The following is a 24,623-nucleotide window of genomic DNA, read 5'->3' on the forward strand; positions in this document are numbered from 1 at the left end:
ACTTGCACCACAGAAACTTGTAGCAGCATCAGCAGGGGACATTTTTTGCAGGACCTGCCCCTCCGCCTCCTCCAGGAGCAGCCTCCATCTTCCAAGGGCCATCAGCGGTCCTCGCGCTCTCCCAGGGATCAGTGGCGGCTTGTATGGGGTGCATCCCCGAAGCAGGGGCAACCCGCTGGCCCGGGAGGCAAGGGGGAAGCTCTGTCCTGGGAGAGGCACCTCTGCTCTCCTGGGACCGCCAGGCTTGCTGCCCCCATCAGCGGGACCTGCTGGGACAACGGCCACCATCCGATACGTTAGCAAAAGCACTCACTATTATTTCATTACACCCAAAAATAAAAAAAAAAACACTCGCGGCAGAAGCGGAAGCGCTTCTGCTTCCCCGGGAGCAAATCTTTTGTGGGATTCGCTGAAACCGGTGGGTGCAGGAGGGTTTGTCGAAGGGTCAGGAGAGACTGAATTAATCTATCCCCTGCTCAGCGCTTGTTTTCTGACCTCTGTGGGCCCTTTGTAAGCCCTGGACAGCACTTGTTTGTGTGAGCAGAGCTATTGTGCGTGTGCTGGGTATTACTGCTGCTCATGAAAGCTGCCCCCAAAATGAGATTTACTTCTAAGAAATAACAAAACCCAGGTTGCAGCCAGCAGACACGCTCTCTCATCTCTCCTGTTTTTTGATTTCTTTTTCAATGACCTCTAAAATATTTTCCCATTAAAGCAAGATCTATTTTTAAGCTACCAATGTCATTTAATTAGTCATTTTTCATGAGAGGCACATCTGACTGGAATTTATGCTCTTTTTATTCCCATTTAGCAGCAAATATATTTTTTCTATCAATGAATAAGAAGGGGTCTCTTATACATGTAAGTAACAATGTCTCAGTTTTTTCCTCCTCTCTCCTCCTCCTCCTCAGATCCTGGAAGTGGGTAAATTAGACAATCTGTGCATATAAAATTCACCTGTATGTCCCAATTTCACTGATCCTCTGACTCAGTAAAGGAGCTAAGAAGTAATGTGCTCTGAAATCAAGAGGATGCACTTAGCAGGAAAATATATATGGGGTGTGTGTGTGTGTGTGTATATATATAATTTTAAGTATTTTTATCTGTCACCTTTATACATGCCCATGTTAGCTTATGCTTATAGTCTCCTTGGAATGAGTTTCCAGTGTTAAAAATGCTGTCATACCATCAAGACAACATCAAGCTTGATTTCTGCCTTGGTTATATAAAAGATTGTACTATTCCTTCAGACCCCTCTGAGCTGGGTCAACAAACACTTGGGGAAAAAAATGTGCAGATCTTAAACTGAAATGCTTATAAATACAGCCCATAGCAAATAAGAATACATGGTTTTGCCTAGATTAGATGCCTGCAAGATTTTGCACGTGATACAGAACCGTTAGTTCAGACACTGAATACGTGAGTCACGACCTGGCATCCCGGCTCAGAATGGCCACGCTGCCAAGTTCCTGGTTACAGGACAATTTTGCATACAAACTTTTAGACACAGCAGCAGCAAAATCTGTACATCTTAGATGATGAAGGCAGGTGAGGGACCAGCATATGCTTTATTCTTTGGTTTAGGTTACATATGTATTTGCCAGCTAGCTGGCTGCTGGCCAGATGGGTCTGTCACTGCAGCAGTTAAACCAGCCTGCGGGTGATACACGACCCAGAAGAAGAGTCCTGGTCTCTGTCCCAGGGCTGCATCCGCTCTGCAGAGTGGATAGAAAGCAAAGAACGTATGGTTTTACTTCTTAGTTTCTTGTGAGAGTTGCTTTTATTTGAACTAAAGTAAGTGGATATCCCTCTGAATAAGAAGCGAAAAAGTTGCCATTGTTCCCTAGTCACCTGGGGCAGACCTTCATTAAGAAACCGCCGAGAAAAATGACAGCAAAGTCGTAATCAAGGGAAGCCTGCTTGGTGGTGCCCTGTCAACAGCGGCTCCCCGCTATCCGGCTGTTGCACGTTGCCCAGCAAAGCCCGTTGCGGGTGTGAATTCCTGTGTGCTGGTGATGTCGCTCTCGGGGCTCTTTCAGCCCCTGCTCAAGGCTCAGCCAGCGATCGCTGTTCCTGCCCGCGCCCCGCACATTGTGTTGTATACCAGCATATGCTACGCAAATCCCAGCAAAAGCCCGGCACCTGCATGGGAGCCTGTGGGGCAGGAGCCTGGTGCTGGGCTCCAGCGGCGCTGAGGATGCCCATCCGCGATCGCAGCTGCGTGGGGAAGGGAGCCTGGGGGGTGCATGAGTTGCAAAGGAAGGCCAGATACTTCCGCAGAGAGAAAATGGTCAGCACTGCTTCATCATACAAACTCAGGCCGGGCGAGAGCAAGAGCGCCCCTTCCCAGCTCTCCGCTTAGGAAGTGCCCTGTTCAAGTGTACTCGCCAGCTTCGTGTGCAGCTTTTCTTTCAGCTGCGTGCCACAGCAACACAAAGGAGCAGCATCTGCTAGCTAGGAAGGGCTGCTGTACCCTGTAGTGCTCTGCAGAGCTCAAGTATTTATGATATTCAGTCCCTGGGAACTTTGACTTAATGTTGAATGTGCTAACTGGGAAGAATATCTCAGTGTTCAGGTGGAAAGCTCTTTCTGAAGCAGTTGGGTACCAGTGCGGGATGAACGATGCTTCCTAATACCAAAAACCACAACCTGCTTGTGCTGCAAAATATCAAGTGTTACAGTGACTCGGCTGAGAGACCATCTTTGCTCAGCACTTTGGATAATAGTCTATGCGCGCTTGCTTTCATCTCGGATAGTCTATTTTGCCCTTCCCGGCTTTGGACTTGTCATTGCTCTCCAACCCTACTGACTGTGAGACCCTGCTGTCCCCCTCAGTCAGCTGAATAACGCTTCCTCGGGGAAAGCTGCTGTAGCAAATTTTGCGTTATCATTAGAAGCCAGTTGACATGTGATGAAATTATGGGAAGCTGCACCCATCCTGCTTGAATTAGGATTTTGAATATTAAAGATCCAATGGGAAACACAGGGTGCAGAAGCCTTTCTGAGATGGTAAATATTACTGCAACATGTTGCAGCAGTGCAGAGCTGAAAGAACCAGGAGAGATCACAGACTTCATAGCCGGGAGGAGGAACACCAAGGCCTGGGAGCACAGGAGGACTTCTAGGCATCGCTTGTAGATATTAAATCTAGAAGAAAGAGTTACAGATGGTGAGGATGGTCTGTCTCAGAGCACCAGTCCCGGGTGTCCAGCTCCCGACTCTTGCGTTGACGCTCACAGCTTGTGGTTGAACTGGAGCTGTGGTTTGCAGCCTGCAGGGGCTCCCCAGGCTGCACTGAAGGGAGCCACGAGAGGTGACTGGAAAAAGCAAGGTCACACATCTGATACAGCAGTCCTTGAACAGGAAAGTTCAAAGCTCCACTAGAGAAAGAGCTATCAGTTGACTATCAGTTGATGTAAGGCTGATGTAAGGCTGAGAAACATGAACCAGAGACCATTTTAGGGCTGAACTTGACCAAGTATTTTCAAAAATGCCTTAAAAGTAAAAGGAGAGGTAAATTTTTGAGCAACAACTAAGGCTCGTAGGAGCCCGTGTCCTGCTTTCAACGTGCCTTGGCTGTTGGGATGCTACACTGTACTGCTGGTTGATGGGTTTTAGGTTCCCAGAGTCTGCCATATTTTGAGGGTTGGATTCAGACTCCCAAGTCACTAACAGGGAAAAGTTTTTCACACAGTTATAATTTTTCCCCTCAGAAGTCCTAGCTGTTCCTGCATGGATGCCGAAGGTGTGGGGCCAGCTGTCACAGAGAAACACAGGGAAAGATGCTCATTTTTCCAAATAGCTTTCAAGTTGCAGGTCTGCACCAAGCTGCTGGCTTTGGCGCAGTTCATCAGTGATTCAGACTGCTGGGTCCCGTGGACACAGTGGTGCCACGGCCGCAAGCGGAGACACGAGGAAAACGTCAGGGCTAGGGGCAAGATGAGAGCAAGCAAACACCAGTCAACTTAAAGCTGGGACAGAAAAATAGCCTGGGACAGCCAATATCCGGGTGGATGCATCGGTTCACATTGCCCCTGTTATCTGTGTCCTTGCTGAGGAGAGCAGTTCATCCCCAGATCAGCACTGCAGGTTCCCATCACTAACTTGGTTCAACAAGCCCTTGGTGTCCCACGGTTGGACCTATAGCCTGGGGTGAGACTTTGCGGTGCCTCAGCTCCCCCCACATCCTTGGGGGTTTTTTAGAGATAAAATAGCTTACCGTTGCTTCACTACACTGAGGAGTATTGTTATATTTATTGTAGTTTTCCCTCCTTCCCCGAACAGTGCTGTTAAATGCGGAGAAGAGCCACCGCTTGTGGTCGTCAGTGAGCTCCTGCCTGTGGCCTTCCCCAGGAGATGTGGCTGTGTGACACCGCAGGGGCAGCTGGGCACGTGCTGCACTGCTTGCTGCAGAGGGCAGCGGGCTAAATATCATCGAAATGAAGAGGCATAGCAAACGGAGATTGCCTTAACCGTGCCAGACAGACAGCCAACAGGCAAACTGAAAGCCAAGGAAAATTGTTCTGGGGGGGAGGGGGGGGGGGAAGGCAAAAAAAAGCTTAATCTTAGTAAAAATATAGTCCCTGAACACTGGCAGGGTCAGGGTCAGATTGGGTTATGTGTTGTATAAGTCCCCATTATACAAGCCAAGGCAGAATAGAGACTTTCCCAGGACTATTCAATCCTGCTTTCCCTTGTTCAGTTTTGCTCTTGCTCATTCATTCATTTTTTTCTAGCTGTCCCTCCTCCAGGCATTTGCTGAGACACCAAACTCACCAGTCCAAGTGCCTCCATTGCCATGATTTAGGAGACCACTTGCTCCTAAATAAAATATGAACCTGAGAGTTTATGAGTGGATCTAAGTTAACTCAGGTGAATGGCTGCAATAATGGTGTGTCCTTATGTACTGCTTATCCATACAACGAGACAAAAAAAAAAAAAAAGCATATTTTGCAGTAGTGAAACTGTCTGCTGTAATGCAAAGCAATTAAATCACAGGGACCAGATGCAATCATCACTTACACCTGTGCAGTCTGGGCAATGCCAGCAAATGGTGCTGGGGAGGCTTCTGGTGACTGAGAAGAAAGGCACTGCCCTCATATTTCATAGAAATAACATTTGACTGCTATGATTCATCACATGACTAACTTTAAACCCATTGTTTGGGAAGCTATTTCCCCTCAGCCAGCATACATGCTCCATTCAGCGCGCTCCAGCCCATTCAGCTTGAGAGTCTGTTTTTCCATGAAAAAGTGTCATATTGATGGCAAGCTACTATCTTTGCCCTCTCACCAGCTGTCTCTTTGCACACCAGCACTCGCTCTTCAGGCAGATGTTCTGGAAACAACCCTGTGTTATTTTTCAAACAGAGCAATGTAAAATAAGGCTGCTCTTCCTAACAGACTTTCAGAGCGCGTTTTCTCCTGCAGAAATAGCTGCCTTGAATCCCTTGGCTCTCCCTTTGCTAGAACATTTTAGATTCTCAGTTCTGATCAGCTGGAGGAAAAGCAGCGGGCACTAGAAGGTAGATAGATGCACTTTGTGGAGTCAGAAACACAACCACACGCTTCTGCAATACTTTGAAGCTCCTGTTTGACACCAACACCCAAAAAAGCTGCTGACATATACACGTGGCTCATTATAGGCTTTCAAAGGAAAAAAAAATACAAAATTGCACTGCAGATAGTGTCCCTGGAAAATTCAGTTTTTACAACTATTGAAAACATATTGATGACCTAGTAAATACAACTTGCTTGTTAATCAGCCAAAAGGGAAGGTACTTATCTAAAGCAATCCTTTCATGACAGAGGAAAGGCTCAAAACCCTAAGAATAAACCCACTGAATTTAGAGACTTGTATCTATGATTGTTCCTGTAGTAGGAATACAGATACAGTTTTACCTAGAAACTGGAGAGCTTACAGTTTCTAGACTTTGAATTTGGCACACAGTGCACATTAAATAGAACCAGACATAGATTAAGTTTGGATAGCTGAATTTCCAGGAAAACCCACATCCTTCAGAAAGTTAGGCTTGTAGATCCAGGGATGCTGCAGCATCTTCCAGAGATAGAGAGGATTTTTTTTCTGCAGGAGGTGCTCTCAAACAATAAACAAAAATCGAGAGCTGGATGATCTGAGGACTTTTTACAGGAGCAAAATTGACTGTGCAGCCTTAAAGGGACTCGGTTTGAGAAGTCTCATGAACTCTACCTGCCAAACTCCTTCTCTCTGGGTTTAATCAAACAAGCTGTCATTCATCTCTCATGTTCATCTGTTATGTACTTTCTCCGTGCATTTTCTGGCAGCTCCTCATTCCCCCAGCAGGAAGAGATGCACACAAGCTGAAGAAGTGATTCTTGGTAGAATTTGGGATCCTCAGATTTTCAAATTGTATGTTCAGCCACCACATCCTTCTCTTTCAATTCTCACGGGCCATTTAGTTTGGACCAAAAAAACAAACCAAATCAAACCAACTCCCCCACCCGCTGCACATGCACACCCAAGTTTGGTTAAGGCAGCTTTGGTTAAGACAGCTATTTGCCCACCAGAGCTCATTCTCTTTTCACACTTCATGATTTCTCAATTACGACCTAGTTGTTTTACCACCGAGTGAAGTTGTGTCAACACCAGTCCTGCCAGCTCGGGCCTTCTCTGGCTAAGCCCCCCTTTGCTTCCCTTGGCAGAAGCAGAGCTGCTCTTACTCTCTGAGGACCAGCAGATGAGGCTGATCCTGCCCATGCCCTAAGCCGGATAGACATAGTGGTATCACTCATATTCCCCTGCCCCTTTTTAATATACTGTTCTGAAAAGGCCGGTCATCACCACATTTACCCTAGCACTTCTCCCTGCAAAAACAGGACAGCTGCTCCTTGCAGTTCACATTTCTCGCCACACAGAAAATTGTGACTGTTTCAAGTGCTACTTAAAAAAAAAATAAATAAAGTCCAAGAGAATATTCTGACTGCCAGTGGCTGTTTTCTCCGTCTTAACCTAGATCAACTTGACATAAGCCATTTACTTCATGGTTAACCCTGGAAAAATCCTGCGGGAGATATGAACTCATGTATTAATCCTGCTCACCAGTTTGGCTCCACTTAGGTTTGGATGAAGAAGCTGCCGTGTTGCAACCCAGATTCAAATTTACTGCTTCGTGTGTTTTAACACAACACTTCAGAGCCCTTGGTGATCCTCACACAAACTCCTTATTACCAAGGAAAGAAAGAGACACCACTAAGTGCCGAGCATTACAATGAAATGTAAAGCAGCATTAAAGTTGCTCTGTGCTTAATGCTGTGGTTTAAGCAGCTAATCTTGTTTCAGTTGAATGGCATGTTCATTACAGCAAATAAATCAGTAACATGTGGGATTATTGAGGAGGAAAGACATATTAAACCAGTTTAGGGCATCATATTGATTTTTTTTAGTGTCCGATTTAGCTTGGCGTTTTTCAACAGTCAGTTCTAATAAACGCTTGTATAGCAAAGATTAAGCAGGTAGGAATGTTGCCCAGAAAGAGTATTATGAATAACTTAAGGCACTGGTTTAATTGCAGCAATCCATGATACTAACCGTGCTGGCACCAGAGTGGAATTTTCAGTATTAAAAGTTAAAGCTTCAACAGAGCTACTAGCAAGTGTCTCTCTTTTATTAAATATTTGAAATAGCTTTCCAACATTTTCATCTCAGATGGGGGTAGGAGAAGATTTCATAATTCATTTGACTCATTTCCATTATAATCTGTTAAGTCACTTTTTAAAAATAATTAGCAGTGAACTTGATGCAACTTTGCATCTCTGGCTCAGCAGAACATGACAGCACCATCCTTGCCATCCCACCATCTGATCCTTCCTGTTCTGTCCATCCACATTTGTGAGGAAACCGCATAGAAGCAAAAGCAGCCCAAATCTAGCTCACGTTTCAAACTTTAGTCTCTTTCCAAAACCACTACCATACCACTCTATATTCCTTGGCCACAGCATGTTGGCTGATGGGCTGCTGAAGCTACGGGGAACATTTTTTTTTTCTCCAACTCATTTCTCTGAGCCGTGGTGAGGGCAGTGCCGGGTGGCTACCCATGCAGCAAGGAGCCTGGAGTGCTAGGAGCACACTTGGGTGACGCCACAGAGCCCGACGTAGCTAGCAGGGAGCCACACACGCACAGCCAGAGGTCCTGAGCAGTCAACCCCACTCTGGAGATGGCCCTGCTTGAGTAGGGAGCTGGACTAGGTGACCTCCAGAGGTCCCTTCTGACCTAAGTTATTAGGTGGCACCTGGGAAGCCCTCTCTGCTCTGGGTTAGGGCAGCCTAAACTGGGTCCCAGTCCCAAAGCAGGGCTGAGAAGAGGACAGGAATTACAGCTAAGGTTCAAGTGGAAGAGCAAAACACCCTCTGATACCTAATGGCCTCACCACAGCTTCAGTAATTTGTTTGTACCCATACAGAGTGGAGAATCCCTATAAAATACCAGTGGCATTTGCAGTCAGCTAGTTTCCTATCCCACACACTGTACACAAGCACTTAAAAGCAAGGACTCAGCAAGAAACATGGGTGGGAAAGTTGTTCACCCCCTGTGATTCAAACAATGTACGAAGGTCTGTCTTAGCTCCACCGCACATTTGGAGAAGCAGGAGTCTTCGTGGGTGCTCCTACACACTCACATTAGCCAGCACAAACCAGAAGTGCCCCAGTTGACTCCTCTGGCCCTCAGGCAGGTGCTGGGGAAACTACTTTGGACCAACACTATCTTTCAGGCAGAGTAGGTGCAAGGGTGGAAGCTGTAGCTTAGACAGACTAGCAGTTCCAGGCATAGATCATGCCAGAAACCCTGCTGACAGCTCACAGAGATCCTGTTATCTATTAAATACCTGCACTTCAAAAACGTTAACAGGTAACTGAGCTCTGGTCATCATCTAATACTCTCACACAGTATTAAAACAAGATCATGGTACCTCCCGTTTCCTTCCTTTACATGTTATTTTTGCCTTGGATTAGACTAGGCTTTCTAAGCCTGCATTTCAACTCCTGGCACAACACAACGCTAGTGCTGCTACATACAAGTCATCCTGGCTGACTCTACCAAAGTAGCAACAGATGCTGATGGCAAGCTTGGGAGAAGTAATGCTTCTTACAATGGTGAAAATGCACAAGGTACACCCTGCCTACACATCCTGCACAGTCAGACTGAAAAACAGGCTAAAAATGCTTATACCCTTTCCAGAAGGAAAATTCACAGTAAAATACAATGAGAAATGGGTAAGTTACCCATACATTCTGATTAGGAGCACAATGACTTTGCTGATCACAGAGCTCTTCATTCCACAGAAACTCTGTATTCAGGGCATGAAACCAAATGTATAAATTAGCAGAAATGCAAGTAGATTTGATGGCGCTTGATTAACTGGACAGTGAACACCAGAAGCAAAACATTAGGAATCTGAAGCCATTTTGTGAATAGAGGAGGCATTTAACAAAGATGGGGAAAAGCAACCATTACAAAAAAGTCCAAGTATTTTTAGTTTGTTTTGTAGAAAACTCCAGTTCGGTACTAAAGAGGTGCCCTCAGTTAGCTCAAAATACGACAGGAGCCTTGTACCCAGATTACTTCAATACCATCCACATTACACAACTGAAGTGTCCTCCCAAAGGACAGCAGCAATTCCTTTTAGATAACTCAGGAGCAAGTCCCAGTTGCCATCCTCCTCTTTGCTTCACATCACCTGTCAAAAACTGACAGGGATCTGGGTTTAGCTGCTCCTGCTGCCAGACCTGAACCTCACCTCCTCCAAGGTGTCCACATCTCCCTTTTCCAGCTCAGTTGCAATCAAGGCCCCATTTATACCCTCTCTTTTCAGGTTGTTTTAACCACCTTTGAACCACCTCTCCATCCCAAACACTTTGCCCCAAGTATGTTTACAGACACCCCTTTCCACCCTCTATTACTATCTGAGCCTCTGCTCCAGTCATCAGCTAAATCCTGCACTCATCCCTGCTTGCCCTTCCCTTACACTTGCTCCCTGTTAAACCCTTGCAACAAGAACTGTACCTAGTTTTCCAGAGGAAGCTATAGCTCATGCCCTAGCATTAATATTTTCCCAGCCTTTCTAGGAGTTCCTCACCAGTGACAGACCAAGATTTAAATTTGCCTTTGAGACAACCGTATCACATGACTAGTGCACACTGATACAGTCATCAGCTGAGCTACATGTCTCATCTCCACATCGCAGTATCATTTTAAGCCAATCTTCCAGCTGAACAGCAATTCAATACTGTGCCCACTGAAGCTGCAAGAGTGGCCAATACCTTCTACTGATAAGTAAAAACCTCCCACAAAGAGAGCCAAATTATCACCGCTATCCCATTCCCCGCACACCCATCCAAGAAGCTCCTTTGCAACTAAAACTCTTTCCATGTTCTTTGGTAGGTTCTGACTGAGCTCAAACTCCATGCTTTCGAAGTTCCTCATGTGTTCTGTAACTTGGAGCAGCACTGCTTTGAAAATGTCTTTCCCCTTCTGTTTTCCTGCAAAAGGTATAAGGAATATAGCCTGGTGCTTCTAAACACAAACCCAGAACAGCAAGACTACAACGCTACTATAGATGGAGCAATTAAGTAACCACACTGCTCACTGTTTATTGTCAATCTTTATTAGAGCTGATTTTCAGTGTTTAGAGGTTTCCTAACACAAGTATAAATATGCATTGAAGTGCTATCCCAGAGTAAGAAATCTTTATTTGCACAAAAAGATACAAACAACTGGTATTTCAAAGTTCATCCTATTCAGTATATATAACGCCAAAAAGGCAGAAGTAAATCAAGATGAAAGATTAGCAGCAAAAACAATTTTAGTTCTCCTTCACAGTCTGTGTGCTTCCACATTTCTCTAGGAAACAGAGTGTAAGGACAACTCAGTTTATATATGAAATAGCCTACCAAAAATATGACACTGCATAAAGAAAGTTAATATTATAAAGTCTGGAAAAAAAAGATAGGAGATGTAAGATTAAAGGATCTCAAGTGTAAACTTTACTGCTGCTTTAAAATAAAAAAAAAAAAAAGAACAAAATCACATGAGTATTTCCATTTAGTTTAGCAGCCAGGGATGTAAGAAAAGCTGATTTTTTCTTTTTTTTTTTTTAATAATAAAGTGCTTAACCACCATATCCAGAAGTAATGACTTTCAGACCTACTTAACATGAATGTGCTCAAAAAGCCACTGCTTACAGTATAAAAGCTGTCATTCTGAAAGGCTGCACATACAAATTGGCTTTATCTGCATGAATGAAGGATTGCTTTGAACAGCTCTCAATCATATGATGTCCCAAATCAATGTAATGCTATTAGGTGAGGCAGCTGAATAAGTCCCCAAAAGCATAAGAGATACAAAAATAATATCTTCATTTTTTAAGGCAGTGTGCCTCTCCCAGCCGCAAGAAGACAACTTCATGTAAGAAGCAAGAGAAATACTGTTTTCTGTTACTGTTACAAACTACCTACAAAAAACTGAGTGCTGACCTAGTAATTCACATAGTTAAGAGAGGGCGATAAATACTTCTTAGTGATGAAACTCAAGCAAGTAATCATGTGGGTGGGGCCGATCACTAACACATTATTTTACTTAATACTAAACAAACTGTCAACTTGACTAAAACTCACAGTATGTCCCAACTTAAAAAATCCCAACAGAATCAGTGACTTGAAGAGCTTTAGGACTCTTTCGTTATATATTTATTCAGCCTTTGTGCAAAGGAAAAGTTAAACACATTAAGCTCTACAGCAAGTCAAATACAAAAGACTATTTGGTAATTTTTTGATAAAAGTCAGACACAGACTCCCAGAGAAATTTAAATTTTCAGCTAATATGGCCACTCATTTTTAATCTCACAGTTATAAAACACACACACACTAAAATGTGAGCAAAGGCTCTGGAATTCATTAACCTCAAGTGTAACTATGAATTGCTTCAACCCACTACTCTCCCAAATTAGGACCATCATCAACCAAACCGAACTGTCGGTATTGCTAGAGCTGTTGAATTGTGCCCACGCACTGTCAGTAGCGCTGTCCATCCCTGCAGTTATTCTACAACCTCTACCTCAGTTTTGGAATCCTGCAAGGTTGAATTTATTTACATTCATCTATTCCACAGGGCTAATTTTTGAACGTATTTCTTGAAAGTCACCAATTCCCAACGCAGTCCTTCAGGACAGTTTAAAAGTTGGAGAATCCCCTGGTTCATTCACTGCTAAAATACCCGGTGTCTAGAAAAGGGCAATATTTTCCCTACAGTGCTCCTGTGAACACCTCTGTATTAAGCCACAGCAAGCTCTAGGCCAGGAAATTCAGCATGTCCAGTGTCTTGTCTTTACCTCATTTCTTCTCTACCAAAGCAAAAAAAGAAAAAAAACACACACTTTAAAAAAAGACTTTATAATTCAAAAGGGAAAGGAAACAACTCAATAAAGAGATAAACAGTGAAGCATTCAGTTACACAGGCAGACATCTAAAATAAGCCTCTGAAAATTTAACATTTGAAAAGCAGTGATTTTAGTGGTTTAAGTGTGCAAGTGACTAAATATGCTGCCTGTTTCAGAGATAGCTGAATACTGTAGTCATCAATGATTACTATTCATGTCTAGCACTGGCAGTTCTGTTGCTTTTGTTGCTGGCATTGGGCATACTATATTACCAGTTCTCTGCATATTTCATGCTTTTTACAGAGACCATTACAATCAACTGAGCAGCATGGCTTTAGAGAGGGATATTAGAAACAGGGGAACTTTACTTTTTCTTTTTTTAATGGTCTCCCATACATCCAAGATCTGACAAGACTGAATATTACATGGAATTAAACATAACATTTCTAACAGGAACATCAAAAATTATTTCAAGCTTCTCCTGTCTGTGAGAATCACCTCAGAAAGACTCAGGATCTCAGACAGTTCAGAAAGGAAGACAATGACATGACAGATTTTTGTGAAATAAATATGAAAAAATAAAGACCAAAAAAAAGCATGCAAGGGAAGCGCAACTATTCTGCTGATGAGAAGTACAAAAGCTTAAAGACAGAAAAACATCAGCTTCAGCCTGAGCCTGAAAAAACAGATTTTTCAAAACCAGAGTCCATACAGTGTCACACAGCCCTGCCTTGTCATGTTTGTTAATATCCCCGCTTAGAAGTCAGACAGCATTTTGTTTAACTTGTGTTGCTCTGTATCATTATACTAAACCATAATTAACTCCTCTTTTGTGCCGGCCTCATTCCAACACAATTGTACCCACTGTATACCAGCAGCAGTTCTCAGGTTTTGTTTTGCAGCTCAGCTGTATTTTTCTTGGATGTTCACAAGACTGGCATTTGACTGGATACGCTTGGCTAGAAAGGGAAAAATTATATGAAAATTAAACACAAAGAATTCCACAAAACTAGCCTCTCCACTCCCTCTATTTATCTGACACACACTTGCAAACAGCTTTCTGTTCACGTCCAGAAACTTCAATGAAAAGATATGGCTGCAACTCTTCACTACCCTTCTTCAGGGGACAGCAGCAGACTAATAGTCGCTATTAGCTCTGTCGGCACAGCTGCAGGCAGATCTGGCTGGGCCCCCTCTCCCACAAGAGCCAAGAGAGTCCCTGGCACCACCCACCTCTAACAGAGAAATGCCAGCAACATCACTTACGCAAAATGAGTATGCGTTTCTTCTGCTTTGAGTGAAGGAAGCTACTAAGATAAAAAACAATAGGTAAGAAGAGAATAAAGGACGAAACTGCAATCACTGGGACTGTATCGCTGCAGGGAACAGAACAGTTGAAAGTCCTGCTCCAAAGCTTCCGAGTGATGTTCATCTAAAAAGAAAATATGAACAAGCGGTAAGAGAGAGCACATACATTCCTCAGGAATAGCATGGCAAAAACTCAGGCTTCAGGACATTCAAGTGTTCAAATATGATTTCAGAAAAGAACAATTTTGAAGGGAGATCCATTAAAGCAGGCAAACCCCAGAAATGTAGAAATGGGCAACTTGAATGGAGCCAAGGCTTCAGATCAAAGCTTTCATAGGCTCCAAAAAAGACTATACTCAGATATACCGTGGACATTGCCACATGCCTGTTTTCTTGAGAACTTGCTGACAGCCTGTAGAGAGCAGTGCCAATCTCACACTTTCAACAACTCTCCTTTTGCCCAACTGCTTAAAAATCCACAGTATAACAAAGCTTTTTCCAAACATATGTTGCCAATACTTAAGACCCCTGGAAACAGCTACTGTAATAAGGAATTATTACACTGACTAGAACAATAAAGTAAAGCTTCATATTAAAAGCCAGAAGATTAAAGGATTTTTTGAAAAATCCATCTCCTTTACAGTAACAAGAAATTAGCTACTCAAACTGCAATGTGCTCAGGCAATCAGGAGCTTTGGCCACACTCCTGCTGCATTGATTGAGGACAGGACCTAGCAAACCAGCCTCACTGGCCTAGCTTTGTCTCTGGGAACATCCTCCCCACATGACATCAGCCTGCCAAAGGCACTGCCACCAGTACTTTCCAAACCGAAAGGGAAAAAGTGAATCCTAGCAAGACAAGTACAAACAGCTGAGATTAATAAAGAGCTCCAAAGCAAGGTCTCCCCACTGGCATTAATAAATACTTACTGCATCTTCCACATCAATACACAAGTGCGCCGAGTGTCCCGACTCACCACCTTGTCTGTTCATCCTCTGCAAGTTGTTATACAGGTCATTCAACATTTTGTAGCTGGCATTGCAGTTTTTACATACTTCCGTGTAGTTATCTGGCGACAGATTGATAGCTTGTCCCTAGGATTACAAAATACCATTCATAAAGATTTTTATAATGCCTTAAAACTCTGTAAAACTAGAGTCAAGTTTCAACCAAAATCTAGATTTCTAGCATCTCAGATCAGGGAGGGGCCTAGACAGACAATCATCACATAAGAATGGGGGAAGAAAAGGGAACAGCTAATTCACTGGACTGTTTGTCTGATGTGATCCATTTTTAGCAAGTTATACTTATCTTGAACTGTTCCTTGAACAAGCAGCTTAAAAAAAACAAAACAAAACTGAAACTACCAGCTCCCAAGAAAGAAAAAGATTGCTAGTAATAAAATGTTATTCTGGAGCAACAGATCAGGTTCTTTACTGTTTTCTGTTCTTCATTTGCCTATAGCTTTAAAAAAAAAAAAAGAAGGAAAAAAGGAATACCTGTTGTTATTACTGACTTGTACTGAAAGCAACAGACATAGGCCTTCACCATCATTGAATGCAATGCAACACACTTGAAAACAAAACTACAATCTCTAAAGATATTCTAACCCAGTAATTGCCGCATCACCTACCCAAGTTAACACACTGGCTTAAGTTCTAGTTTGAACACTTGAAGTGATTAATAGACCAGTCCCACAGTGCTCCTGGCCAAGGTCTATAAAGGCCCATTTCCTAGAAATCATTAATTAATAAGAAAAAAAAGAGACAGTCTTCTCAGAGCATGTGCCACACTCATCATTTCCCATTTTACTATTGAATGATCCTAGAACTTAGCCAGTTTCTGACTGAAATGGAATATGCACAGTTTCTTAGGATATTTAAGGCATTTCCTTTGAGGACAATCACTTACTTCACAAAGTGAAATATATTGCCTCTGTAATATGAACAGACTTTGGCTACCAACAATCTTACTGGTTAAAAGAATTGTTACGATGCTTTAGGGTAGCTGGTCTTTCTGGACTACTATATATTACGAGAATGTTATTAAAAGATTGAATTAAGTGAGAGGACAACAATTCCACAAAGACGTAGAAAAAGACAACATGCAGAAATGTTAGTTACTATATAATTATCAACTATTGTGAATTCAGAAATTCTGATGTGAAGTAGCACTGCAATTACATAGAAAATGAAGTCAAGATGCATATCAATTAGAATTAGTTTGAGGCTCCCAATCTGTAAACATCTGCATTTTACAGATCATTGATCTACCTAAATCGCCAGCGAGTTTGTGAATTTTATTTGCCTGATATGCATCCACTGCAGTCCATTCAGCATAAATAAGATTTTACTAGCAATTAGAGGATTTAGTGCTTCTTTTAAATACACAGCATAAGTACCTGAAGGTTACGTTCAAAACACGTCAGGGATTTATTAAATAAATCCAGGAATTCTACAGTAGAATTTGATAATCCCTCACTGCTGTTCTTTAAGCAATCTGTTAAAGAGAAAGAAAAACATCAGGATATTCTAATTTCTAACATTTCCACAGCCAACAAGCCCCACACACTCCACTCTTACACAAAGAGCTCTCAGCTATAAAAAGACAGGTCTAGTCAACACTGCATTTTCCTTATCTGCCTGCCATTGATGCCTCAGACCTGCTGACCTAACTCTTCATCGAGAAGATATTCCAGAATTAATTGGCCTTGATTAAGTGAAAGATGAAGACTATCATCAAGAGCTTTCTGAAGAGGGGATCTGAATTATCTTTGAGCTTTAAGATAAAACAAGACATTACTTTTATTTTCCACCCCACAAATCTGGCTTTGCCCAGCAACATTAACAGCCATTACGTGAAAAGAGAAGCATCAGAAGTAGAGATGAAACATGAACATCCAGGAAACAGACCACAAACACAAGAGCAGAAATCAGAGCATAGGTTATTACCGTTTAAGAAAGGGGCCAACCCTCTCATTGACTTTGAAGGGATCCCCGGGGCCTTCCTCCCAGTCACAGACCCACTTAACACACCATGCTCTCTCTTTATGCCCATCCATCCCACTTCAGGTGCTCTGACCCTTGAAAATCAGAATGGCTCAGGAACTTAGATGTTCATCAAGAGCCAACACTCCAGACAGTCCTTGGGAAAGAAGGGAGCACCCCTAGTGTTGAGAGCATGCATTCAGCTGGAACATGGGAAGGCAGCAGACAGGTCATAGCTTGAACATGGCAGGAAAGCAGGGACCACAGAGCGCCTCCTCTACTGCCTTTCCAGCCTTCACAGAGCCCAGAGCCACTACTGGAAACAACCTCTTCTGTGCTATCAAGGGCCTCTAGCAAGCCCAGCATGTTTAATGATCAGCTCCACAGTGCTATTCCCTCTGTTTTCTAGCACACCTGTTAGCATAGGGCTCCATGTCCCGCATCAAAGGAAGAGGAACCAAAACCACAGCTCTAGCAGTAAGCGTGGCACAGCACCAACAGCATGGGGATGGGGAGATAACGGATAGACTTGGACACCTGTCTCCCATGGAATGAGATCAAAAGCATGGCTGCAGAGTGAGATCCTATTCAACGGGTAAGCAGTCCAGAGTGACTGACTTTTTACTAGCAAACAGTGAGAGTTTCTTAATTAAAAAAAAGGAACATGGGAAAAAAAGAAGAAACTGCAATAAATCTACGGTAAGTCTTCAGCAGCATTTTCAGATCACAGGAAAAACTAATGCAATTCCATTTTGAAAGAGTAGCCTAAAAGGAATAATTATGTAATAATTAATTTTTGAGAAAAATACCTCCATTGAGAGGTATCTGTTTAAACAGTATGGCAAATCCTATACAGTTCTGATCTGAGCAAATTTTAGCAAAGTTAAACCAAGACATAACAGAAACATGAAAGCTACAGAACGAGTCACATACTTGCGCAGTTGGCTGCCTCCCATGTTTCATTAAAGAACTCTGAAAGCATCACAACTACCTGTAGCCTATCTGAGGTCAAGATGCTTTTGGCACAATTGTGGCTCTCGGAAGAATTCTGGAAGAAAAAGAATCAAACATTATAAACATGAAGAGAAAATTCTGAAAAATATTTTAAGAAGCCTAGCTAACAATAACATCTCATCACACTGAAATTTCCAGAATAGGCGGTGCAGAATCAACAGAACAATAAACATCTTTTGCTCCTCCAAATCATATTGCAAGCAACACAGTTTACTACACAAAGTCCCCAAAGATCTACCAGGACTGCATGCAAGTCAGTCAAAAATACACACCTGCAAAAAGAAAAACTGCAAAGAGACAGAAGCCCCTCCCCCCCACCAGATAGTTCATATTTATCTACTTCTGGATAGCTGCCCCAGGAACCAACTCAAGCCACGCACTGCCAGAGAGAAGTACAGAGTCATTCTCATTAGGCCGAAGGGATATTCTGAAGCTGAACCATTGCAAATGGTGTCAAAACAAACAGATAACAAAACACAACGTCCAAAAGTGCTGTATCAGTGTATTGTATCAACAGCAAGCTTCCTCCAGACGCAGCTGCACCAGAAATGCAATCCTCACAAAAGCAGCCCCAGCAGCCATTCCTATATAGCTATTACCAGACCAGCCTCTTTTCTTGAATAGATCTAGGTGTCAAACTGATCCCATCTTAGAAAGCCACCTAATGCATCCCATCCTCAGAGCAGGAAGACTGGTGGAATTCCTACAGCAACTCATTCTCTGGGTCAAACCAAAAAAATTGCATAGTGAATAGAAAAGTAGTGACAGAATAAAAATTAAATGAAGTATCCCTATCGGAAATAAGAATATTTTTCTCCTTCAAAGCTTTAATTTCCCCCCCAAGGCCAAGACATTGATCCAAACCCATGAACTCCAGTCAGATGACTCCTGAACTCTGGCTCCTGGTTTCCAGCCACTAAATTGACTTAAGCACTCCTCAAAATTGCCAAAGCTGCCAAAAGCCTCTTTAACAGTCATAAATGACATGGGACATATAAGAAAAGAATCTCTTTAATGAGAAATGGGCTGCCTACAGAAGTTTAGGAAAGATCCAATTTTCACCTTTCTTTGTGGAAACAGGTTTATTTTTTAAATAAGAATTTTCCCTTTCAGACTCAACTGCAGAAATCTGTAGTACTGCCACTTCTGGTAACTCCTACATTCACTCACTTTCAATTCTACTAAATGACATACAGACATGCAAGAAAGTTGTTTATGCAGGAAACTCTGGTTGCTTCATGAAGGCCTTCATCTGTGAAACTTCCTCATCAGCTTGACTTGTGAGTGAGGAAAAGCAGTTTAAATCCAAAACAAGATCTAGTAGACCTAAATCACTCCCTAAGGATGTTTGCCTAACTTATTCTTTAATAGGCCTAATGAAGAGGAGGATTTTACATTTCAGAGATGTCCAAAACTGAACATGGCTGCTTCTTTCGGATCACAGTGTAACTACTGCATGATGGCAAAGATAAAAATCTCAGGTAACTGATTACTTGCAATCATGGATTCAGGTCAGAAGAGGTCACCTCTTATTTGATTAGTTAATCCATGCACAGAAGGAAAGCCAAGTGATCTCTAACACAGATGGGTCTTTCAGATGAAATTATTGAACCAGCCCCCCTCCCCAGGCTGCCAGTACTCAAGAACAGCAACTGTAATGAGTTCATACATATTGAAAGTACTGGGACATATCTGGCAACCTGCTCCTAGCCCAAACCATTAAGCTGAAAGTATCCAGAGATTCCTCGCTGCTCCCTGAATTGCACTGTGTTTCAGTAGAACTCTATACCATTCATGCAATATTTGAGACCCATTAAGACATCATCTAACAGACAGATCAATGCTCAATTTCTCACTTTTACATTATCAAATCAGAGGTATGGAACAACTTCCATATCAGAAGCAATAAACAGACTACGACTTCCCAAACTACAGAAGAGGTGACTGGCTAGGAGAAGGCAAATACCATATGAATGTCCCTTGGCTCCTCCAATACAAGAAATGAGGGAAAGCTGACAGGCAACACATCAAAACAAACAGAATGCGATACTTCTTCACATGACAGGCAACTAAACTGTGAAACTGCGACAGGACACTGCGCTGCCAGAAGTTTATGAGGGTTTAAACAGCAATTGATTTTTCATGTCAATGGCAATTCCAAATAAACATCCAGAAATCTCTGAACCAGAAGCATAATCTAGAGGACACATTATATATTTCCTCTCTTCTTGTATTCTTCTCAGGCACCCACTTTGGCCATCATCAGAGAAAGGATAAAGGGCTACAGGGACCTTTGGTCTGAACCACTAAAGCCATCCTCACAGCATCTCAGACTTGTACAAATGGGTAAGCTGTATGAGCTAAAGAAGAGTTTCCAATACACAAGATTAGTAATAAACTATCTCCAACGCTGAGAAATGAGAAAAGGAAGATTAAGAGGCTGGAGGATGTAAATAAAACTGGCTTCAGTCAGGGTTCGTAGACTCCAGCAAATGCTCAGAATTTCTGATTTGCAGCCACACACTCATATCAGATTTAGCATTAAGAACACTGTGACATGGTTTCCCACAAAAGACGCAGATCACTTGCCAGAACTCCAAATGCCAATTTTCCACAAAGCGCAACACACCCAAGTCCTGTCAGTGGTTCTCATTAATGCCATACAACAACTTTGTAGAAGCTAGAGTGTTGCTTTAGGCCTTGCTACAACAGCAGGAACAGCTCAAGCCTCTCTACTGAGACAGAGAAAAAAAGCTTCTTTCTCCAGGTGGAGCTACCTGCTCCACAGTGGGAGCAGGCTGCACAGACTGTGCTGCAAGACCTGGAAGCAGAAGCCAGCTCTCTTTGGCACCACACTCCCTGAACACACTCTCAGCTCTCTGCCAAACTGTTTTAAGGGCACCCAGGTGGAGTTCAGAGCATAGGAAGTGACCTCCCATGCCCGAGGTCTGGTTGCGCAAAACTCTGTGCCTTCTTCACAACATTACTGTCACAGGTCCCATCGCCAGCTGCATGCAAGCCTAGCCCGTGCCTCCGGCATTGACTATACCACCTTTCTTCACCTTCCACACAGAAGATGGGAAAAGGGCTCTGTAAACGAGCTGCTGCCGCACAGTAAGAGTTGTGAGGAGAACACAGCAGCAGTACCACTCGGTAAGACCCCTCACCTTGCAAAGAACAGCGCTTACACAAGCGAAAGCCACCAGTAAGCTTTAATAAGGAACTTAAGCGACTGAAAACATCAGCCCAGAGCACTAAGGACACAAGCAGGAAACTCGGCCCCGCCGCCGGTGCAAGGGGCGCCCCGGCCCCCCCGTTCCGCCGCCGCGGCGCCCCGAAACGTCCCCGGGGACCGCCCCCCCCCCCCCGGCCCGGGGCGGCCCCGCGCCCCGCACGCACCCCGACGGCGCGGGCGATGGAGGCGTACTGCGCCAGGAGGCGGCGGTGGTGGCGGTGGCAAGCCTGGCAGAGCCGCACGGGCCGCGCGCGGCGGCCCAGGCACCCGGCCAGCGCCGCGCTGCCCTCGGCGAAGGCGGCCAGGAGGCGCCGGCACTCGGGCTCCAGCTCGGGCAGGTCCCCCGGCAGCCCCGCGCCCCACAGCGAGGCCGACAGCTCCTCCGCCTCCCCCAGCGCCAGCAGCCGGCGGCGCCGCCGCTCCCCGCCCGCCGTGGCGGTGGGGCCGAGGGCGAGCGCCAGGGCGGGCAGCAGCGGCAATAGCCTGCGGAGCGGCGCCATGGCGGCCGCGGCGGGGAAAGGGAAGGTGAAGGGGAAGCGGAAGCGGAAGCGCCGTCACGTGGCCGCACGCCGCGAAGGCCCCGCCCGCGCCGGCGCACGGCGCGGCCGCTCATTGGCCGGCGGCGCCTGGCCGGGGCGGGGCCAGGGCAACGGTCGTGGGGCGGGGGGAGATGGCGGCGGTGACGGCGGGGCCGGGAGGGGTTACTTGTCCCCGGGAAGGGCTGTGAGGGGACGCTTGCCCCAGGGCAGAGCCATGGGGGGGACACTTGCCCCCAGACCAGGGCCGTGGGGGGACACTTGCTACCAGGCAGGGCTGTGGGGCTGGCTGGCTGATGCCACTGGGATTGGGCCTGTGTGGGACAGCATGTGGGGCAGCAGCGTGTGTGTGCCCCACGTCTGAGGTGGGCCCGTGCGTGCTGGTACAGCTGCTCTGGGGGCTGCCTGCAGGCTGGCTTGGGCCCGTGGCTGAAAGCGGCACGGCTGGTGCAGCTGTCTGTGTGGATGGGCACAAGCTGGTGGTGGTAAGGCAGCCCTCCTGCTGGAGAAGTCCTGAGAAAAGAGCTCCTGGCAAGTGGTAATCCTCCAGGATAGTGGTCGCGCTGCCTGGGCCAGGGCCAGCGAGAAGAGCATGTGGGACTGCAAGGTTCCCATGTTTTGCATGAGCTGGACGCCTTTGTTCATGCCTGGGCATCTATGTTTCCACAGTCTCTTCTCAATAAAAATATAGTCACCAAAAGGAAATTCCTTCCAGAGCAGGAGGAGTGAGTTAAAATAACAGGTAACCTTCTCACCATGTAGTACCGAGCTTTTTGCTGACTTCTGTATCTGGTAGGATCTTGACCCCCATGCTTATCCCATGTCACCAAAGCTCTTTCCAGTGATTTCAAAGGACTTTTGACTGTGTCTTGCTTTCTTAATTCTCTGGTTAGATACACCAAAGAGGCAGAACAGAGCCCTGCAACTCCATATGATGATGCCTTCAGGAATAATGAGTAATTGACATGTACCTCCTCAGCAGGAGGAAAAGCAGAGCTGGGCAGCAGTGGTCCCATCCATTACTTGCAGTTGTCAGCTGATTCAGTAATGTGTATGTGACAGCAGTGATGGGAGGCAGTAACAGCCATAGCAGCATGGTCGTTTTGCCAGTTGCCCAGAGTTCAGTGCTGCATGAACTGGCTTTCTGTGTACCCAGCTGTGCCCAACTCGGTCATCTCAATTTGATCTGATCCATTAGTATTAACTTGTTGCAATATTGCAATAAATGTCACAGGATCCTATTGTGGAACAATTATCAGAGTGTCCAAGGTGGATTTATGCTGTCAGGTAGAAACACAACTGTATCGGTGATTATAAAAATGCCCTCAGGCAGGCAAACAATGTGATAGAGAGCATCTGAGTTTTTTGAATGGACTGAATACCTCAGTTCCCAAGAGAGGGCTTTCAAAGCAATCAGTGAAAGCAAATGAAAACCACTTCCCAGGTATGACACAAAGAAATGTCAGAGAGTATGGGCAAAAATGTATCAGATAGTTCTCTTAGGCTATGTCTGTACTTGACAGTTAAACAGGGAGAGGGCCTGGATTTGGGCATCAAATCTTAACTTGGTCCCACTGTTCAGTTTTGGAGCAGGCCCTACCAAGGTTTGGGCTGAGGCCAAGTGATACTCTCCTGAACAATGTGCAGTGTTTCAGGAGTCAGCCCAAGCCAGGGACTGTGTCCGGTAGGCAGCTTAGACCAAGACCACCACGTTTTGAAGGTGAAGTTGCTTAGTAGGACAGGTGTAACCAGTTGGCCTCAGGGCTCTGTTGCACTGTATATGTTAAGTTAGCATAGCACGGCAGTCAGAGCCCGGAGGTGGAGGCAGGAGCCCATGGCTCTGACTGTCCCTCTGCGATGTCCCTCAGCCCACCCCTTACCCACCTTACGCACAACTGCCTTGTTTTCCCAATGTATGGGATGGAGATTGTCATGTATTTGCAGAGTACCAAGCACCCTGGGGCCAAGGTCTTGCATAGTGTCTCTGGCACTACTCCTTCACTGCGGTCAAGTGGAGCGTGCAAAGAGGCGATGTGTCTTGTGGGACTTAATCCACCCAGGAGAGGGCAGCAGCATTCGTGCACATCGCTGCTGAAATCACACTTTGCCCCAAATGAAGAATTTCCTTCAGAAAGGGTCAGTGTACAGAGCCACGGGCTTTCTTAATCCCTCTACGAAGGCACAGGTCTGAAAAAGGTCCTCTGCATTTCTCAAACCAAGAGCTAATCTCCGCTACCTATAGACTGCTTGAGAACATCTTAGAGGCGGATGGAAAGACACCTAGCCAAGCTTTTCAAATCGCTAAAGCAGCCCTCCTCACCGGTGCTTTCTCTCCTATGGACTGACACAATCCCTTGGAATGACTTGCTGAGGGGTTTTTGATGGCTGTAACTTTATCTTCACAAGTCAAGAGAGATGTTTTCCCACATCTTATGAAAGTTAAATATTCTCCTTCAAGAGAATGTATTCCTCTGTGAGTGGAAAATTGGACTCTAAAAAATGAGAAAAAAAATGCTTAAGAGTTTCAGATAAAATATCTGAGACTTAAGCCAAATATAAACATTTCTGATGTTAATAAATTTTTTGCTGCAGATTTGTAGGAAAGGCATATAGTCGCTAAATACCTTCTTATTTTCATTAAGTATAACTTTACAAAGCAAAACTAGAAATTAAACAGCTTTTTCAGCTGTGGTTAAAAAGTAGGTTCTGAAGAAGGCACGGTCCAGAACTGTTTTATGAAAATAGATAAATTCTGTTATCAGGCAGAAATCAGCATTTGTCCTAACTGAGAACTTGGCTGTCTAGCAAACCTGATTAGTTTTCTTTAAGAGTGGTGCCATTAACTTTCTACTCAGTCTCATTGAAGTGGCTATACTCATGACTAAAGCAAGCAGGATTTGGCCTTTATGAATAGTAGGCATCAGAATTCTTGTGTTTTTATATTGTACTAGCTATTCCAAAACCACATAAAAATAATTGAATACCTGCCCTGACTGCACAAAAAAACTAAATAAAAATAAATAAGTATAATAAATAAAATATAAAAATATATATAATCAAGCAGAAGCAAGAGTCTGCTCTTAACAATGAAGAAGCAGAACACAGTAAATGAACACTGATTTCCCATAC

The 24,623-nt window shown here is 44.4% G+C and overlaps 1 protein-coding gene across 1 annotated transcript; it reads right to left on the reverse strand.

Moving 5' to 3' along the window:
• Positions 1–12,410: 12,410 nt before the first annotated feature.
• Positions 12,411–21,522, reverse strand: OSTM1 (osteoclastogenesis associated transmembrane protein 1). Its single transcript, XM_064508854.1, has 6 exons — positions 21,123–21,522; positions 17,643–17,757; positions 16,124–16,221; positions 14,652–14,816; positions 13,680–13,845; positions 12,411–13,372 (listed from the first exon to the last, which is right to left on the reverse strand). The coding sequence occupies exons 1-6, from the start codon at positions 21,456–21,458 to the stop codon at positions 13,317–13,319; spliced, it is 936 nt and encodes a 311-aa protein (XP_064364924.1). The 5' UTR covers positions 21,459–21,522; the 3' UTR covers positions 12,411–13,316.
• Positions 21,523–24,623: the final 3,101 nt, after the last annotated feature.

Source organism: Dromaius novaehollandiae, chromosome 3 (assembly GCF_036370855.1).
Source record: "Dromaius novaehollandiae isolate bDroNov1 chromosome 3, bDroNov1.hap1, whole genome shotgun sequence".
NCBI classification, from domain to species: domain Eukaryota; kingdom Metazoa; phylum Chordata; class Aves; order Casuariiformes; family Dromaiidae; genus Dromaius; species Dromaius novaehollandiae.

Coding starts and splice junctions, on each gene's coding strand:
- OSTM1 (XM_064508854.1), bottom strand. CDS start 21,458: ATGGCGCCGCTCCGCAGGCTATTGCCGCTGCTGCCCGCCCTGGCGCTC. Junction 16,222..17,642: donor GGAGGCAGCCAACTGCGCAA/GTATGTGACTCG, acceptor TCTCTTTAACAG/ATTGCTTAAAGAACAGCAGT. Junction 14,817..16,123: donor GTTTTGAACGTAACCTTCAG/GTACTTATGCTG, acceptor TTGTAATCCTAG/GGACAAGCTATCAATCTGTC.